Source organism: Miniopterus schreibersii, assembly GCF_964146895.1.
Source record: "Miniopterus schreibersii genome assembly, chromosome: 15".
Lineage (NCBI taxonomy): Eukaryota > Metazoa > Chordata > Mammalia > Chiroptera > Miniopteridae > Miniopterus > Miniopterus schreibersii.
This window is the reverse complement of record NC_138115.1, coordinates 28,517,496-28,539,106: the sequence shown is the minus strand read 5'-3', so window position 1 is coordinate 28,539,106 and position 21,611 is coordinate 28,517,496. Positions and strand designations below refer to the sequence as shown.

At 33.8% G+C, this 21,611-nt stretch overlaps 1 protein-coding gene across 2 annotated transcripts in view; it reads right to left on the bottom strand.

The window, feature by feature from the left end:
- Window positions 1–21,611, bottom strand: part of STAG1 (STAG1 cohesin complex component) — a 273,379-nt gene that overhangs the window by 119,098 nt on the left and 132,670 nt on the right. For both annotated transcript variants that reach the window (XM_081160341.1, XM_081160342.1), the window contains exon 7: window positions 3,714–3,918. In XM_081160341.1, coding sequence (XP_081016467.1) covers window positions 3,714–3,918 — 205 coding nt within the window. The remainder of the gene's footprint in view (window positions 1–3,713; window positions 3,919–21,611) is intronic.

The following is a 21,611-nucleotide window of genomic DNA, read 5'->3' as shown; positions in this document are numbered from 1 at the left end:
TCAGATGGTAAGTTCACCAAATAACAATAACATAATATTACTTATAAATTAAGCCCACAAACTATGTTCTAGTATGTCCAACTGAGATAGCTATTTAGAACAGAAATAAGGGCACTTAATTCTGAAGATTAATAGTTAATGAAAACTGTACTGTAATGCGAAGCTTCTTTATTACAGTGGGTCAAATAAATAGTACAGTGTGATTTAAAATTCCAATTGAGGTAACACAAAAAACAAACCAAAAATATAATATAAAATATAACTACTACTAGTTTGTGTCAATTTAATGGTAAAGAGAATTTCAAAAAAGGGGAGAAAGCACAGTTTACTTCCAATAAAAAAATAAGACTAACTTAAATGTAGAATAGACCTAAAGTACTATAGAATGAAAAATTTTAATGAAAATGTGATGAAAATATACTGCAATTAAATGCAATGCATAAACACTGATAATAGGGACACATTATTTAATTGGTAATAAGAAAATGGGATATTTAAAAAACAGATTAAAAGTACTACTGATAAGACCACTGTGATGACTTATGAAGCTCTGGAACTCATCACATCTGTATCCTACAAAACAACTAACCTGATTGTCTCTCTTCTCAGCTAAGATATAAGCAATGTCAAGGAGAATTTATTCCAAAGCCGATAATCATATCTGGCCAAAACTGCCTTGTAACTGTCCATGCACACAGTCTTTGAAGCAGAGGATTAAATGTTCCTGCCCATTTTATCTAGTCCCCAAGACTCGTCCTGCAAAGTGAATAAAAATGATTATCTTTTAATCTACCCCCTGCACACACATACCATAAGAAAAAAAAAAAAAAAAAAGAAGAGGGCAAAGATAAAAACAGAAAAATCCTTGAAAAGATGGATAATTATTACCCATCCTGGAATTAAGTTCTCAGCAAGAAGATCTCTGTGCTTTGCTGAAGGGTACGTGACTGATATGTCTCACATTTTACAAGACTGAGCCTTGGAAGATGATCATTAACAAAGACGCAGAAATTACAGTAATATTTTGAAGTAAATTTGATGATGACTTGAAAAATAGTCTGGCTTTTAAAAAATCAGAATATAAAAATCTGTTTAACTTGATATCTGATTTAGAAAAGTAATTTCAAATTCCAATAGGCTAATCAAAAATAGCACTTAGGTAAGACAAAATGGCATTTATCAAGGAGTTTTTTAAAAAACTATCATCATCACAGGTAAATTGTGCAAAGAGAAAGACAGAAAGGCACTGGAAAGAGAAGGGAGCTACTCAACTCAAAGGGAACAGGAGAAAAGTCCTAATTAAAATATATTTAAGTATATATAAAATTAGGATATACATACATATGTATATGTATGTATGTATATATATATTGTCATATATATATATGAAAATAAGGAAAAGCAATACAATAGTAAAAGTCATTGAAAATGTGCCAATGGAAAGGAGAGCTGAAATGGACCATCATAAAGTAGGTGAAATACAGTAATGCTTCATTGACATGGCAGTGAAGAACAAATGCAAATGAATTGAAGTGCATTTTACAGGAAACTGAAACATTTTAAAAGTAAAAATATTCTGTATATTTCTACAATATATTATTCCTTCTCTTATCTTAAATAGAGTATGTGACATACACTTATCTTTTATACAAAATATGCATGGCTTTCTGGATTAAAGAGAGATAGCTGGCCCTTACAGAAGCCCTAGATTGCTCTCTATCTTGATATATGTAAATCATTTCTTTTGCCCTCTTTTTGTAATGATTATCATTTCACAATTGTATCAGAAGGATAGCATCTCATGTTTGCCCTTTGTTCATTTGTTGCTTCTCCTTTTCTCTTGGCTTTGGGAAACCAAATAAATTTTTATAACAACAATTCTGGCTATTCAGAAGCAATTTCTATTTTATGTTTAAGTTTGTTTATTTCCAATCACTGAATTTATTACGCATCTGACAACCACCTAAAAGAATGTTATTATACATAGAAGATGAAAAGTAGATAGGAAATATAAAGAAAATAAAGAAAACATGAAATACAGAAAATACTAAGTCATGAAATTAGAAAGAAAAGTGCGTATCAGATACTTTTTAATAAATAATATATAGACAGTAACTTTTAAAAACATATAGCTGGGTACAAGATCTCTATTTCTTCTTAATAATGAGGAAGAAGATATTCTCAAGATACAGAATAAACTGTGTTTGATGTTTGTTCTGCACAGAAAATTTTCAACAAAATTGTGTTTTTATTTTACCTTTTTAAAAAAGATAAAATTGAGTAAAAGATCTTTTCCCAATAATGAGCAATAGGATACCCTAAAAACAAACAAACCCCAAACCAACTATGGTTCATGTTTGTTTCCTACAGAACTGTAACTAAGAATAATGGACACTAACAGAACGGATGAACTACACTGAGTAAGGGGGAAAATAGTATGGGTAATTTGTAACAGTTAAAGCAAAAAAAAAAAAAAAGTCAAAATATTAAATCAATCCTGGCAGTGTGGCTCTCTGGTTAGAGTGTAGACCTGCAAAACAGAGGGTTGCAGGTTCGATTCATGGTCAAAGGCACGTACCTAGGCAGTAGGTCCCATTCTCTCTCTCCCCCCTCCCTTCCACTCTCACTAAAATCAATGAAAAAAATAAAATAAAAACATAAAAATAAAATAAAATATATTAAAACTCTGGGGATAAAGCCATGCAATCTGCTTCAATAAATCCTGTAGATGATTCTAATTCACGCTAACATTTGCAAAACAATGCTTTATTTATATTAGATAAATAGGAAATCTAAATGCCAGATGAACTGTAATTAATTGAAACTAAATCTGTTTTGTTATGATAATGTATGAGATGAATATAAACAAAGTTACTGCTACTAAATAGAATATAATTTGGGAGTATTTAAATACCTGTGTATGTACAAACACAAACAGACACACTGTGTACCATAGGTAAAAAAGAATAATTTTAGGTAAGTACACAGTTAAAGTAGTTGAAGGAAAACAGAACAATTGCTAAATTAACAAAATTACTTTGTAACGAAAAAAAAAAACAACAAAAAAAACCCAAGGAAAAAATTAATGTACTTGGCTGAGAAGTTTACTAGATAATTCTAAGATTAAACTAAAAGTGAGAAACTGTAAATTGTCAGTTCTTCAGATTATCTAGTCTACATAAATGAACTGTTTTGAGAGACATTAAATATTGGTATGCTTAGATTATTATAGCACTAGAAATAGGAAAAAAGCCAGCTAGGTAGCAATTAGCTGTTTCCAATATATAAAAAAATAAATATTTACACATTTATGGACAATAAAAATGGGCAACGAAGCACTGTAATTAAGTAGAAAAAAAATGAATTTGAAATTTCAACTATTATTATTTGGGTTTACCAAAGAATATGGCCTACTGGACTCCTAAAATTTCTTTGATTATAAAATAAGAATGTAGGGGGGAAAAACACAGAGAGATTTGCTGACACTTGCCAGAAATTTTCATTCTCAAGGCTATCAAATGCTAGTTATCAACACAGGCATACATTTTATCTGCACAGATAACACAAACCATTCAGATGACTTTGAAGGGGAAGAAATTATATTTTTCAGGAGCACAGTAATTAACGTAAATTAATATTTAACTAAAGTTTAATTAGAACAGAACATATTTAATAAAACTAAAGGAAAAGGAAATAAAGTGTTAGCTACTCACCAGCAAGGGTGCTTGTATGCCTAAAAGCTCTGACTTGGGAGTCTGACAAACCAGTCAAAAGGGAGATTACTGTGTCCATCATATACTCATCATAAATTATGCTATACTGACACTGTCGAATCAGGACTCCAATAAATTCACAAAAGTTTGAACGAAATTTTTTCCACTGAGGTCCAGGCATGGTAAGGGGATAATCACCACTGTCCTAAAAGGGATAAAAAAAACATATTAAATATGACATATGGTATCAGTTTGCTCAAAGCTTTTCCCCCTTCTTCCTACCTAAAAAGGGACCTTTTTCTCAAAGTAGATGTGTACAGAAATTGGAGATAACTTACATAGGTACATTGATGGCTTTATCTTTTGTGTTTATTTTGCAATTGTGTTTATTTTGCTACAACTAAAGAATTCTTAATGTACTCAAAATTATTACTTAGATCCAGCATTTAATTCATTGTTCTACTCCATTCACTTAAAATGATAGTTCTGTTTTGTTGTATTTGGGTTCTAGTTGAGATAATTTGAAGCAAAATACAAAAGTCATTACAGAAATTTACATAGAAAGGATATTTGCCATTGTATTCAGATCAAACTAATCATGATACTTGTGTCATGGAGCATCTTTCAATTACTTTAATAAAATTTTTAATTGAAAATTTCAAAAGTATAAGCATTTTAGCCCCGGCCAATGTGGTTCAGTTGGTTGGAACATCATTCCATGCACTGAAAGGCTGCCGGTTTGGTCAGGGCACATGCCTAGGTTGTGGGTTCGATCCCTGGAGTGTTTGGGAGGCAACTGATCGATGTTTCTCTCTCTCTCTCTCTCTCTCTCTCTCTCTCTCTCTCTCCCTTCCCTTCCTCTCTCTAAAATCAATAAAAACAGATTCTCAGATGTGAATTTAGGCCATTGTTGATCAGACTTTTGTTACCCACAGATAAATGCAACCCTCCTGTTAACAAGGTATGTGTTGTACCTTACACCAAAATAAATTCCTAATGAACCAAAACACTTTAAAATGTTCAACCATAAAAGAAATAGCAGAAAACATGGGAGAATATTCTTAGGGTAGAGAAGACTTTTTCTAAATACAATACAAAAGCCAGAGTTATAAAAGATCAACAAATTCACCCACATAAAAGTAATTTTTGTATTACAAACAGCATTTCTCTTGTTGTACAGGCCTGCAGGAGATGACCCTCAACTGTTGGGAAAGAGTAAGAAGCCCAGATCACTTCTCTTTACCTTTATCTCCTACAAATCTGATGAGAGGTCAACAAAGTGAGGCACTACACCATAGCAGAGGCAAAGAACCCCTGCAGCTAGGAGAATGGTAGAAGAAAAAAAGAAAAAAACCTGTACCAATACCAAAGAGGGGTCTGCTAGCACTAGAAGGACAGGAAACATGGTCCCATCCTCATCCAACCAGACATAAAAGGGAGTTTAACTGCTATAGGAAGGAGGGATAGGAAAGTTGAGACAGTTCCCTAGTGGCTCCAGGCATACAAGGCATGCTTAAGACTTAAGCAAGACTAGGACAACAGAGAATCCACATGCCCTCATTCTAGTACCAGGCAACAAGCAACACCAGTCTACCACTAGAAGGAGGAACAAAAGTGCTTTGTGGCACAGGAGTACATACAGAGCTGAAAGCTGAGAGTGTACCACAAACATTGAACTCCCCCCCCAAAAAACAGCCTGGCGAGTGTGCTCAGTGGTTGAGCATTAACCCATGAACCAAGAGGTCACTGGATAGGCATATGCCCAAGTTTCAGCCTCAATCCCCAGTTAGGGGGCGACAGGAGGCAGCCGATCCATGTTTCTCTCTCATCAATGTTTCTCTCTATCCCTCTCCCTTTCCCTCTCTCTAAAAAAAGTCAGTAAAAACATATCAAAATAACAAAACAAAAAACAAACAATAAAAAACTCCCACAAAACCCCACAATGCTTTGGTATCCTAAGCACGAGCCAACAGCATTCACTACTAGAGAAATCTGAACTATGTGGCACACTAAAGATAATGAACACATACCCAGCTCAATTCCTAACTAGACTGACAATGCATACTTTAATTTTTGTATCATGTGCAAATATTGTGATTAGGAAGAAAAACATTTTGGAAAAAGAGAGGAAAATCTCCCATATCCACTTCAAAGGGCAGTTTTTTGCTTTATTCTACTACTAGTTATTTCCCATGTTACACACACTTACACATGCCATATAAAAAGAACTGTCTGTCAAGCAGTAGGTATTGAAAACTAGCTCCCTTCACAAAACAGTAATGTCTTCGTTTTAGGAGAGCTAAGAAAACAAAATAATAATAAAATAAAGATAACCAAGGTCCTGGTGGGGTGGTTCAGTTAGTTGGGGTGTTGTCCCGTACACCAAAAAATTGGGGGTTTGATTCCGGGTCAGGGCACATACCTAGGATGTGGGTTCAATTCTGTTGGGGCACGTACAGGAGGCCACTGATAGATGTTTCTCTTTCTCTCCCCCCCAACCAAATCAATAAAAAACATATCCTCAGGTGAGGATAAAAAATAATTAGGGAAAAAAAGATAATCAAGTAGCCTAAATGCCTTATCTAAAATTAATATTTAAGTTATTTGAGGGCAGTCTTATGATGCTTTGCACAAGAAATTTATCGAATAAACTAATGAAAAAGTAAACCATACCAAATAAGAAACAAGTATAGAAACAGAAAAAAGCTTACACAGTAGGAAAAGTATCAGGCAGAAATCTGTAAGAAAGATAATACAGAACAAACCAAATAGGTCTAGGATGAAAGCAATTCCTCCAATAATGTTTAGGCAAATACAAAGGAAGAAATCTCCACGTAGCAGAATACAATATATGATATGCACTTTTCACATATATAATCTTGTATTACCCATACACTGTGGTGACTATTGCTATATACAAAGATGAGAAAAATAAAATATTAAGAACTCATCCTAGATCCCAGAGCTATAAACTTCTGGTTCTGGGAATATAAAGCCCATGTATTCTCTACTCAACAACAGAGCTTCACTTAGTTTACTAAAGGAACCTTGGAGAGCAGAAGAATTGCTCTTCCAAGAAAGGAACACTGGGGTTCTGATCCTAAACAGAGAGACACAATGGAAAAGTCTATTTTAGAAGTTTTGTGAACACTGATGGGGGAGTAGGGAAGGAAAAAGGTGCCAACTTCAGAGAGAAGAGCCAGCAACAAAAACTAGAAGATCTGGTAACCAAGAAGATGGGACCAGATCATAGGGATCCTTATTTACAGCCTCTGACTGGGATGAGAACAATTTTATGAGAGGTCCACTGCAAGGTAAAGTTCATGCAGCTATCAGGGATAGAAAGCTAACTGTTCAATCTGAAAGTATTTGAATTTTATAGTAGCCAAGAATGATTTGTAGGAAATAGAAATAGCAATGAACAGTCCTCAAAGATATTTGGGAACTTAATTTGGTAACAAATTGTAGATATCTAAAGATATAAAATACTCTCTCAGTAAATCCAAGAGAACTGATTTTTAACCCAGCTGATGGACTATGTCAAAAATGTAACCTATTTTTCATGAAATGTTGGCTTTTCGTTACCTAATTTCAACAGACTTGCCCAAATATAGTGCTTAAAACAGTGACCTGAAAACACTTCTTCAGAGAAACTATTTGTAAACCTAACCATTTACCCACCCATCCATCTATTCACGCATTTACCGAGCAACATATATACTCCAGGCATTATACCAGGTCCTTGGTGTACAAAGATGAGCAAAACCGGAATCTTTTTCTAAAAACTTCTGCTTTATATTTTTCCAGCTTTATTGAGATATAATTGATATGTAACACTATATCAGTTTAAGGTGCACATGTTGACTGAATACTTACATATCCAAAATGATTACCACCATAGCATTAGTGTGTAACACCTCCATCCCATCACATTACCCATTTCTTTTTTTGGTGAGAACATTTAAGATTTACACTCTTAGCAACTTTCAAGTATATAATACAGTGTTATTAACTATAATCACCATGCTGTACATTAGATTCCCAGAACCTTATTTATCCCATAACCAGAAGTGTATACCCTTTGACCAACGTATCCCCACTTATCCCACCCATCAAAGACTTCCTATTTTAAGTGAGAAAATGGTCACGTAATATAAGTGAATTAAAAACAATACTAGAACTTTAAACAATGGTACAACAATAGGACCACAGTGCTGCTAAAGAAGATGGGACCAGATCATAGGGACCCTTATTTATATAAAGAAAGCTACAGAAGCCAAACATTACTCTGGAGGCAATGGGTGACCACTGAAAGGTTTTAAGCAAGTAAATATCATGAACACATGTGAGCATTAAAAAATATTTTTCGTTTTATTGTAGAGAATAGTCAAAGGTAAAAGTGAAGGAAAAGAAGCAAGGAGACATACCACTGCAATAGATCCTATACAAAGGAAGGATGGCACAATAGAGTTAAACTAAGACAGTAATGATTATGGACAAAATGGGAGGAATGTGATAAATACTAAAACATTAAAGAAATAAAATCTACTGAAGTGACTGATGGACAAAAATGACTTCTCTTCTGGATGGACTTATTCACAACGGAAAACAAGAAAGAACTCTTTGCTCCTGACTCCCTGTAGGAGGCACAACTCTTATTTAGGGATGCCTAATCTGCCTAACCAGTATGTCCCAAAAATAAAGGCCGACACCTTTAATTTATATACGATTGATATAGAATAATATCCCTTTTCCAGACTTCAGGCCACACTGGCTTCTACATTCAAATCCAAAATTTCAGAAATAAATCATTAATGGAAACTAAAACCATTAAGTGGCAAGTTGGCATAAGCAAAATGTAAAAAAGAACCAATTTATTTTATAATTGCAAAGGGAAAAGTACTTTTAGAAAAAGATTTAATGATCATCACCTTAAACAACTGATTAATTTTAGCATCACTAATAAGTGGCCAACTGAACATGTGTTACCTACTGGGACACAATATGAAGTACACAGCATCACCCATGAAATTTTCTTGCAAAACAATGTGTAACTGTAATTTAAGTCATTAGACCTAACCTTCAATTACAAAATATAGGAGTTATAGAAACCAAGTTAAATGATACAATGAGGAAAAGGATGAGAGAAATAAAAATGTGGGATACACTATAAGACAATTAAGCTGTCATTTAAAATTTACTTTCATGCAAAATAAATAAATAAATATGAAAAAATGATATGAAAAAGTCCTAAAACACACCAATCAAATGCAATATAGAAACCAGTGTGCTTTAGCCAAACAGGCTTCTTTGTATTCTCTCAAATACCCAAAGTAGGCCATTTGCCCTTGTTGTTTTCTCTTCTCCCAGATACACTCATGCTTGCTCCACCACCTCCTATAAACCTTCACCTAAGGCCACATTCTTAGAGAGGTTTTCCTGGCCATCCTGTTTAAAATAATCCTTTCCCTCCCAATCACTTCTCTCTTTTCTGCTTTATCTTTCTGCATAGCATGTATTGCCATTTGTCATACTGTAACATTTTGTCTATGCATTTTATCCCCTGGCTTTCTCCCCCAACTAAAATGTAACTTCCATAGGACAGGCACTTTTGCTTGGTTATTCAGTGCTATATCCTTAATGCCTGGAGTATTTTACACACTCAAATATTTCTTAATCAAATGAATGAATCACCACATAAATGATACTGTCGAAAATGGGTCTCAAATAATGGTAATGATATCTAAATAACCCTTACAGATATTTTTTACTTACTCAATCATAAGTTTTGGAAAGTCATGTTTCCTTAGCTACAGATATAAATGAGGAAAATATGTAAAATCAAAGTAGTAATGGAACTGCAAGTTGACTCTTTTTCAATATGTCCTGCCCCAAAATGGCATTAATTAGTTACACGAAGTGCTACCAAATGTCTGGTCTCTACTCTCATCTATGGATCTTCACAAACATTTCATAAAAAGTGGTAAATGACCTATTTTTTATAAGAAAAACATGTTTACAAAATTCAATATACTGATTACCTCTGAGAAGCACTGGAATGAGAGGGCAGAATACAAAGGTATTTCAGTAATATTAATATTTCAGTTCTTAAATTGGGGAGTAGCAGACTTACATAGCTTACACATTACATATATGCATCTGTGTGTATCAAATGACATATAAATTTTAAAAAATGAGCGCATTAAAAAGTGCCTGAAACTATCCACATTAACATCCTTGAGAAAACCAACTTTCTAAAATCACTAGAAGAAATTCCAAATTATGGAGTACCATTATCTAAATTATCACTATATTATAGTCAGTATTTAAAAGACGTAAAACCACATCTGTGAATTTACACATCACGGTGACAGGAAGTGTTTCATTTTAATTTTTCTACAAAAAGTTAGAATGCATAAAAACTGTGTGTTGGGGAACAAAGAAAATGATATACTACTTACCCTTGGAAAGATCCAGCGGAAAACATTTTTACAAAATAAAACTCTGAATAATCTAAGTAAAATTTATCATTAAATATACTGTTTGAACTTTTGTTTTTAGGTTCTATCATACATTTAAGAAAAAAATCATAAAAATTATTTAGATAGATTATTTTGGCTAACTGCCACAATGCAATTAAAAAAAAATTGCTCTTTACTAATTCTTCCAATTCTGGCAAAACCTCAGACTTTTAAAGTATCAAGAAATTCAATGGGCCATAGAGACACATATACACCAATCAAGGAATAATGTTAAAAATACGTTTGGAAAGAACATTTCTACCAGTCAATGCTATAAAAATTTTATTATAATTTTCAAAGCCCATATCTTATTCATCTCCTCATCTCTGTATTTCCAGCATTTACCTAGGACACTGTCTAGTATGTTTAGGAGCACAATGTTTTGGGGATGGCTTATTTATTAATATTAAATCCAATTTCCTTAGTCTAGTCTACAAGGCTATTCACTCTCTCCAGCTTTGTATCTTTGTTTCCTTCTATACATCCTAAACTCCATCTTCCCTATAAGTTCCTTCCTGGTTTTTCTGGTGCATTCCTATTCATCTTTAAAAACCTAGTTTTAGGGCTAGTTTTTGAGGCCCTCAACCTCAACAATTAACATATCCTTTGGGTTTTCACTGGGTCTTATATTTCTTAAATATTGAACTTGTCAAGGTATTACTGCCATTAGTATATAAAGCTCTCTCATCATTTTTAACATGAACTCATTGTCTAGAGCATTTTATAATTTTGATCTCTAAATATACACCTCCTAACTAAATGTTGGATATATATTGTGTAGAATGTATTTATTGAAAAAACACAAAAGTAAAGTAATCTCATATAAGAAAGTCTGAAAGACCAAATAGTTCATTTATTTAAGACTCATTAAAGGAAAAAGTTATACCTACAATAAAGTAAAAAGATATAGAATCTAATACCTGGCTTTAGTTAGATCACTTAATAGGCCTTGTTATTAGTTACATTACAAAAGTAAAAATGTGATTAATTTATATCACTGTAAAGTTATGTTTTGTAGATGTTTTAGATTTGATGGATAAAAATCTTCAAATTACCAGGGTATAATTATAAATTCAATATACAGCTGATTATGACTAATCCAGATGGGGATTTATTTAATCTAGTACCCACTCATACAAATGTTATTGTTGAGTCATACTTTGGCTTTTGAGTAGCTCACATTTTAAAAACATTTTTCATAATGAATGTGAATGTTTCAGACAATGTAATGAAAAGGTTTAACTCTATCCAAAACAATTTAATATAAATCAATAGACTATAACTAGTCCTAAAAAATACGAGTTTAATTTCACACCTCATTTGGTCAGTTTTAAGACAATGGGTAATAAAAATAGCCAGAAATTTATTATATGAACCAAATTGTCCAAGTGGAAAGAGCACAAATGTTACTTGAGTACCCTGTCCCCAGCTATTTTATTTTACCCAGCTATTTTAGATTATACATTTGCAGATATATACTAGGCAAAATAGGGGAGTTATTAAGAGTGCAAATTGTCCTACTCATTATTCTGATTTGTTTGATGTAGCTCATTGTCAAACTTGATATTTTGTATATCGATGTGTCTTAAGTCCTGTGTAAAAAACTCAGATATCAGTTACACAAAGACTAGAGATGATTAACTGAACCTCTTCTCTTGGGAAGAATAATTTGCTCCAACTGAGAATCTGATTGAAGAAAACTCCACATGAGAACCATCCCTAAGACTCGCTTCCCTGGGGCATCCTTATTGCTCAAATGTGGCCGTCACCCCTATGATTATGACTTCTGCTATAATAAGACCTCCCCACCCCCTGCCCCCCAACTATGTGGTACATGACACATTGGAAATGAACTTTCTTGGCAATGAAAAACCAAGTATTCCTGATAACTCTACACCAGAATGGTAGACCATCAATGCTTCACAAAGAAAGATCTCGATCAAAAGGGGTGATATGTGAACTGAAATATCTAAAACAGTCACTAATATCGAGGTGCCCTAAAATAGAACCAGGAGGCTCTTAAGGAAGTGGGGCTCATAACGACTATGCACATTTTTGTGTTTCAGTTCTCAGAGCTGCTATTAAGTTGTTAAACCAGTTGCTAAATTCAGCTCAAGGCTGAACCATAAACATCCTGGAACAAGGAATATTGCATGGACAACATACGGACTTGACCTCCTCCTTGCAGTTTCTGCCTCTCTTATTTGCATATTGAATCTAACCAATCTCTGTTAACCTAGCCAGCCATCTTTCATTTGCATGTAAAAATTACATTTTGTGATTTTTGCTTTATAAAACCTGCCTTCCTTTGTTCTCCCTCCAGTACAATTTAGGTTGCTACCTGAATCTGTGTCTCCTGGGTTGCAGCTCTTTTTGCTCAAATAAATGCTTTTTATTTTTTATTAGAGTCTAAAATTAATTTTGGTTTATATGAATATGGACTTAGGGAGCTAGATAGCCTGGGTTCAATCCCTAGCTTTGCCATTTGCTAGTTGTGCGAGCTCAGGCAAATTTCTTGCCCCTTTTGCCTCAGTGTTCTCACCTGTAAAATGAAGATAACAATAACATAAAATATCTACCTAATAAAAATGTTGTAAGGGTTAAATATATGTAAAGTACTTACAACAGTGCCTGGCAAACAGAAGTATAAGTATTTTCTATTAATATTCTTCAACATTTTTCCTCTTGTCTCCAGTAATTTGCATTGCAAGGTTCACAGTTAAAATATTATTGCCTGTGTTACTCCTTTTCACAAATTGATTACAATTTCTTGACTTCATGAGTTTTTCTACTCGATTATTCCTTTGTCTTTTGGCATTTCTCATTTCCACCATTGCTCCTTTCTTTAACAATGTCTACCTTTCTCAACCTGGAGCCATCTCCAAAGTGATATGTACAACACAAACTAAGTGGTGTATTTCAAGAAAATATTAGAACTTCTCCTTATTTTTACCTAAAAATAAGAAACAAATTAATTGTTACTAATGTTTAATATACAAAATAAGCTTGGCATTTCCTAACTAGGTCCAAATTTCAGACTGTTTTGTGTCACAAATGGTATTTGAGATATCCCAAGAGAAGAGAAAGAAGAGTCCAATGCTCAAAGGGGTTGACATTATAGCACCCTTCACTGATTTTGTTCACTTTTTAAGTTACATAGGACTAATGCAATAGATTAATGGTTTAAACTATTTATTTTTAACTCTTCATGAAACAGAAACACAAAGACTTCTGGAGAAAACAAAAAAAAATCTCAATATGTAATCATAAGTGAATGATAAATGTGGCGGGATTGGTACTTGCCACACGAGCTCTTCTTAGACCACTATAAAAGTTACAGCCATGATGATCTAATGACATCTGACGAGAAAATGGTTTAGTAGAATGTGCATCTAAGTCTATAAGTAAAATATACATATCCTGAAAACTACACTGTAATATAATTTACAAATCCTATACACTCAGTCTTCTGATCACCAAGGGTGGAAGGAAAAAAACAAACCCCTTCCTTATTTTTATTTAACAGATACTTAGGAAACAGACTTACTTAGTACAGAACTAAGAAAGTCTAAAATCATCACCAGAAAAACTCTAGCCTTTTGAGAAAGAGTATGAAAGAGGAAGAGGAGGGAACAATAATTTTATATATAAAACTGGCCACATCATAGTTATTCACTATTAAAAATATAGGCTGAAAAATGTTTTATTAATTGGATGCACAATTAAGAAAATTTAGAGACTTTAATTTGGGAATGGAGATAATCTGAGCTTTCCTCTACCATATCTTTGGCATTTTCTTAACATTTTTATCAGTTTGTATACTATTTAACCATTTGTACATTTCTTAAAATTTTTAATCTTTTGATTAATAAATGCTGAAATGGACAAACAAATGAGAAGTTCTATACTTAAGTTTAAATAAACAAATTTACAGAAGCACATATTCCAAATAAAAGAAAAAAAGCTATAGGATAAGTTGTAATCAATACAAAAGAGCACAATGCACAAAAATCTCTATAACTGAGAGCAATACAATACAAACTAACACAGACAGGAATGAAACATACTAAGTGAATACATCAAATGTGCTGTAGTAAAAAGGTTTCCCTACACAGATATCACACTTAATATAATACATGAAAACTATGAAAACTGGCCTTTGGGAAACACGGCTAAAAAATTACATATGGAGGAGTGATCCTAATAATCTGGGGAAGAAATACTATTACAGTTCGCTTTACCTCCCAAAGGTTGGCTCCAACAGGAACCAAGTGTATCTATTAACTCTGATGAGCCATGGACTGCTTGGGGAATTAGCAAATTTATAAATTTGGTTGATATTACAATTTACAAAGCACTTTTGGCTGTGTGCAGGTTTGTAGAAGTTTTAAAAAAGTTATCTAATAATAAATATTATAACCTGGTTGTAATAAGGAATAGAAGAAGCTACACTATACTTTTTCAGGCAACAACATACTCTTGGATCACGTTATCCAAATTTAAATACCTTGCATCTAAGCCACTTCTAACTCATCTCAACATTACTTTACTTTGCTATTATACATTACATTCACTCATTTAACAAAATTTTATTTTTTCCATCACCATTTATCTCCTCTTTGACCTCTTCCACCTCCACCCATGCCCTCCACCCGCAGTCACCACACTGTTGTCTATGTCCTGGAGTTCTCTCTTTGTTTTTCTTTTTGCTCAATCCCTCCACCCTCCCCAATAACCCCAACACCCTCCAGAGCTGTCTGCCTGCTCTCTATGAGTAATTCAACAAAATTTTAATGGCTATTCCCTGTGAACCAGACACTGTTCTAGGCTCTTGGGAATCCAATGATTCTTGTCATCAGATCATTCAGAATTTTGCCACAAAATTTACCAAAATTAACCTCCTTCCACTCCCAGTAGACTAAGTAACCTCTATAGTATTTTAGAAAGGAAATTGTATATTTTAATGATATGCAGGCATTTAAATACAGTTTCTTGAGTGTACATAAATTATCAAAAACAGCAATACTTCCTAAAGTGATTGAAGATAAAATGAATAGCCTTGGAAGATAGATCTTATATATTATATAACTGTCCTTTAAATGAATACATTCTAATCATTCTCAAAATTTAATTGTACTGTCAAACACAAAAAAATTAGAATGGTGATTGTTAGTCTTCTTTGATTAGGTAAGCTGCAATGTTGGCAGAAAAAAATATTTAGGAATATGAAATAAGTGCCTTTTAAAATATTTTACTACATTTAACTCATAATCAGTTTTGGTAACAGTTTACTATTCCTCCAATATAGCCTGAATATCTGACAACATTCACAGGAATATTTTCTTAGGTATACGATAAATTTCATTTTGCTGAATTCCTCATCTTCCTCTAGTTATCTCAAAATCTCAGAAAAGCAATTATTTACTGTTGTGCATTTGCACAGTATATTCATTTGTTTTTCCCTTATTCTATTCTCATATATGAAATGGTTTTCTAACTTAAATTTTGGCTTTCTGTTTTTATGTCCCTCAGAACAACAGTTCACAAACTTAGCTGTATATAAAATCACCTGGTGAGCTTTTAAAAACCCATATGCCCAGGTGCACATCTAACAAATTACATCAGAATTCTGAGGGATGTAGCCCAGCCGGCGTGGCTCAGTGGTTGAGTGTCGACCTGGGATCCAGGCGATCAGGGTTCGATTCCCGGTCAGGGCACATGCCTGGTTGTGGGCTTGATCAATGACTCTCTCATCATTGATGTTTCTGTCTCTCTCTCTCCCTCTCCTTTCCTCTCTGAAATCAATAAAGATATATTTAAAAAAAATTAGTTTCTTTCAAAAAAAAAAAAAAAAAAAAAAGAATTCTGAGGGATGTAAAACGGAGCCAGGCATCAGTAGTTTTAAATATCCCTAGGTGATGAAATTCATAGCATTACAATCCTACCTCAAAAAAAGAAAAAATCTCCAATAGACAATCTAACCCTACACTTGAAGGAACAAGAAAGGAACAAAGTGAGTAACAAAGCCCAAAGTGAGTAAAGGAGGGAAATAACAAAGATCAAAATAGAAATGAATGAAATAGAGTCTAAAAAAATACAAAAGGATCAATGAAACCAAGAGCTGGTTCTCGGATAAGATAAACAAGATCGACAAACCTTTAATTAGACTCATCAAGAAAAAAAGAGAGGATGCAAATAAAGGCAGAAATGAGGGAGTGGAAGTAATGACTGACACTGCAAAAATAAAAGGGATTATACAGCTATATGCCAACAGGCTGGACAATCTGGAAGAAATGGATAAATTCCTAGAAACATGCACTCTCCCAAAACTGAATCAAGAAGAAATAGAAAATCTGAACAGACCAATTACAACTAATGAAACTGAAGCAGTCATAAAAAAACTCCCAACAAACAAAAATCCTGGACTGGATGGCTTCACATGTAAATTTTACCAAACATTCAAAGAAGAACTACCACTTATCCCTCTCAAACTATTCAAAAAAATTCAAGAGGAAAGAAGACTCCTAAGCTTATTTTATGAGGTCAGCATTATCTTAATTCCAAAACCAGATAAGGACACTACAATGAAAGAAAATTATAGGCCAATATCCCTGATGAACACAGACGCCATAATCCTTAACAAAATATTAGCAAATCAAATCCAGAAATACATTATAAAGATCATACACTATGACCAAGTGGGATTTATTCCTAAGATGCAACATGGTACAATTATCAGCAAATCAATTAACACGACACACCACATAATAGAAGTCCTAGCCTCAGCAACCAGACAAGAAAAAATAAAAGGCATCCCAAACAGGAAAGAAGTAAAACTGTCATTATTTGCAGATCATATGATACCGTATATAGAGAACCCTAAAGATTCCACCAGAAAACTACTAGAACTGATAAAGTAGAAGAATACAAAGTAAATATTCAGTAATCAGTTGCACTTTTTTTTTAATCCTCACCCAATGATATTTTTTCCACTGATATTTTTAGAAAGAGTGGAGGGGAGGACAGAGGGAAGGGAGAGGGAGAGAGAGAAAGAGGGAGAAAGAGAGAGAAACATCAATGTGACAGATATACATCAATTGGTTGCCTCCCGCACATACCCCAACCAGGGCTGGGGATCAAGCCTGCAACTGAGATACGTGCCCTTGACCAGGAATTGAACCTGGGACCCTTTGGTCCATGGGCTGATGCTCTAACCACTGAGCCAAATGGCCAGGGCTCAACTGCATTTTTATACACCAATAATGAACTATCAAAAAGTGAAATTAAGAAAACAATCCCATTTTCAATTGCATCAAAAAAATGTATCTAGGAATAAATTTAATCAAGGAGATACAAGACCTGTACTTGAAAAGTTATAAGACCCTGAAGAAAGAAACTGAGGAAGATACAGATGTATGGAAGCATATACCATACTCATGAAAAGGAAGCATTAACATTGTTAAAATGTTTATACTACCCAAAGCAATATACAGATTCAAAGCAATTCCTACCAAAATACCAATGGCATATTTCATAGAACTAGACCAGCCTGGCCGGGCGTGGCTCAGCGGTTGAGCGTCAACCTGGGATTCAGGTGATCAGGGTTCGATTCCCAGTCCAGGCACATGCCCGGGTTGCAGGCTCGATCCCCAGTCGGGGGCGTGCAGGAGGCAGCCGATCAATGACTCTCTCATCATTGATGTTTCTATCTCTCTCTCCCTCTCCCTTCCTCTCTCTGTAATCAATAAAGATATATTAAAAAAAGAAAAGAAAAAAAAGAACTAGACCAAATAATCCAAAAGTTTACATGGAACCACAAAAGACCCTGAATAGCCAAAGTAATCTTGAGAAAGAATAACAAAATTAGAAGAATCAAGCTGATATCAAGGCCATAGTGATCAAAACAGCATTGTACTAGGAAAAAAGCAGACACATAGATGAATAGAACAAAATAGAGAGGTCAGAAATAAATCCATGCCTATATGGTGAATTAATATTTGACAAAGAAGGCAAGAACATACAAATTAGTTAAAAACACAGTTTATTTAATAAATGATGCTAGGAAAATTGGACAGATAAATGCAAAAAGATAAACCTAGACCACTTTCTTATACCACATGAAATAATAAACTCAAAATGGATTAAAGACTTACATGTAGGACTCAATACCATAAAAATCCTAGAAGAAAAAACATAGGCAGTAAAATCATGAATATTTCTCTTAGTAATATCTTTTCCTGATATATCTCCTTGGGCAAGGGAAACAAAAGAAAAAATAAACAAATGGGACTACATCAAACTAAAAAGGTTTTGCATAGCCAAACCATCAAGAAAATAAAAAGACAGCCCACTGAATGGGAGAACATATTCACCAGCAATACATCTGATAAGGGGTTAATATCCAAAAAAATATAAGGAACTCATACAACTTAACAAAAGGAAGACAAACAATCCAGTTAAAAAACGGGAAAAGGACCTAAATAGATACTTCTCCAAAGGGGACAAAAAGATGACCAACAGACATGAAAAAATGCTCAATGTTACCAATAATCAAAGAAATGCAAATTAAAACCACAATGAGATATCACTTCACACCTGTCAGAATGGCTATCATCAATGCATCAACAAACAGCCAGTGCTGGAGATGTGGAGAAAAGGGAGCTCTCCTGAAGATGCTGGGAATACAGACTGATGCATCCGCTGTGGAAAACAGTATGGAGGCTCTTCAAAAAATTAAAAATGTACTGTCTTACGATTCAGTGATTCCACTTCTGGGTATATTTCTGAAGAAACCCAAAACACTAGTTCAAAAGAACATATGCATCCCTATGTTCACTGCAGCATTATTTTTAATAGCCAAGCTATGGAAACAACCCAAGTGCCCATCAGTAAATGAGTGGATAAAAAACCTGTGATACATATATACAATGGAATATTTCTTGGCCATAAAAAAGAATGAAATCTTAGCATTTGTGACAGAATGGCTGGACTTGAAGGGTATTTACGCTTAATGAAATAAGTCAATCAGAGAAAAAAACACACCACATGATTTCACTTATATGTGGAATCTAAAGAATACATATAAACAAATAAACAAAAATGAAACAATCATAAACAGAGAGAACAGATAGATGGTTGACAGAGGGGAAGGGGTTTGGGGCACTGGGTGGAAAAGGTGAAAGGACTGAGAAGTACAGATTGGCAGTCAGAAAATAGTCATGGAGGTGTAAAGTTCAGCATAGGAAATATAGTCAATAATACAGTAATAACTATGTATGGTGCCAGTTAGTACTGGAAATATCAGGGGGACCACTTTGTAAAGTCTACAACTATCTAACCACTATGCTGTACACCCGAAGCTATACAAAATAATACTGAATGTAAGCTATAATGCAAAAAATTAAGTAAAATAAATATCCCTAGTTGAGGTTAATGTGTAGCAAAGTTTGGAAACTATCATCTCAAACTCTTAATAATCATTCCACCATGTGTTATTGCCCTGAAAGTCCAAGATGCATACCATTAACCCTTTGCAGTCGTATTAAATTTGGACATGGGTGTCGTACTGGTCGGAATTAATTTCCATTGAAAGAGCAGTGGTACATAACATGCAAGATTATGAAGGATAAACAAGAGAAATTATGAACTGATACATGAATGAATAAAGATTTGTACGGTTCCTTGCTGTGGTGGCTGAGAGCAGACATATGACCGGAATGGTAAAAAAGCTTTGGTGGCTGAGAGTAGACAAACAACCGCAAAGGTTTAAATCTGTAACCTGCATCACCTATATTTCAAGTCTGGCATGGTAGTTAGTTCAGTAGCTGGTCAGTAAATCCACCACTTGCATTTTAATCTGGCTTCCTTATCTTCTATTTGCCATATATAAAAAACTCATGAAGTAACAAACAACAAAATATTTTTTAGGAAAACTGATCCTACAGAAGTATTTCAGAATCTAGATTTTTAGTTACAGAAGTTAATACAGTACATATAGCTTATATTCCATCATATACCCCAAAATAATCTGGGTCAGCCCCCTAAAATCAAGAACACTAATATTTCATCTGAAATACATACAGATATTTTCACTGACTGGGATAAATACGAATTTTAAATAGTCTCATGTTAGTTGAGGCCAGGTTTTGCCACTGATTAAATTGCAAAAAGTCCTTTGGAATTTCAAATCCTTTCTGGATTACCGAAATGAAGACAAGCAATTATGGGTGTGTGTGTGTGTGTGTGTGTGTATATATATATATATATATATATATATATGCTTGGATCACAATGTAAGATCTCTCCTACTTCCCACAGAATGTGACTAAATACTCTCAAAAACACTGACAGAATGCTTATGTAAATATGCACATGAAAATGTTTTGGCATGTGCTGCTAGAGTAAAGGAGAATACCTGATGAGAAAGACATTTATTGTGCAATGTGTATTTGAGTATGTTAATAGTACATCTTTAAATTAAAAATGTGTACTACTACTAGTATTACTGAGTAGAACTAGAAGAAAATCAATCTTTCTTGCTAGTGTTGAAAGTCAAGAAAAAGGAACATCTACTGGAAAATAGAATTCTTACTTAAATCAAAAGGCATAATGTTAAAATTGGAATAGTGGACTAAAGCATGGCATAAATTGAGTTAACTATAAATATAATACAGAAATAAAACTGTGTAGCTGTTTCAGCATATAATCTGTATAAAACTACTTGAGAGAATATTTCAGTGAAAATAAAAATGAGTTCAGCATGATTAATTTGTGAAGATTAGCAAAGAAAACATGTATTATAAGTCACAATATTCTCAGAGTGTCCCTAATATATGCTTAAGTTTTACACACACACACAGACACACACACACACACACGTAGGTGGGTGGGGGAGGTGGTAGGGGTGGCTAAGATCCAAATAAAATAATTTTGGGAATTTTGGAATAAAGTTTAGCAGGTTTTTCTCCAATAGAATTCTTAAGAACCTTAAAAAGATCTTTTTCTTCGACAATGTGTAAGATATAATGTGCAATCTGCTCACACTTCTTTGTCCTTCAAATCCTTTTCCTTTAAAGCATTTAATAGGACTAGCATTCCACAGAATAGGAAACTGTTGGTGATGCATTTATAAATTCGGGAATTTTACATGGTCTTCAAGAATGAATGTCAAGAATCAACTTCTATTTCATACCACTAATTTTCTTATCCATATTGGTTATCATTTAGTGCTACCTCCATGCAATGTAACCAAATCCCTAGAGGTCATTAATTTTGGAATTAGTAGCATGGATAATCATATACATGAGAAAATTGTATATCTTCATTTACACTAAATACTAAATCAAAACAAAACTTAAAATAATCAACATATTCACCA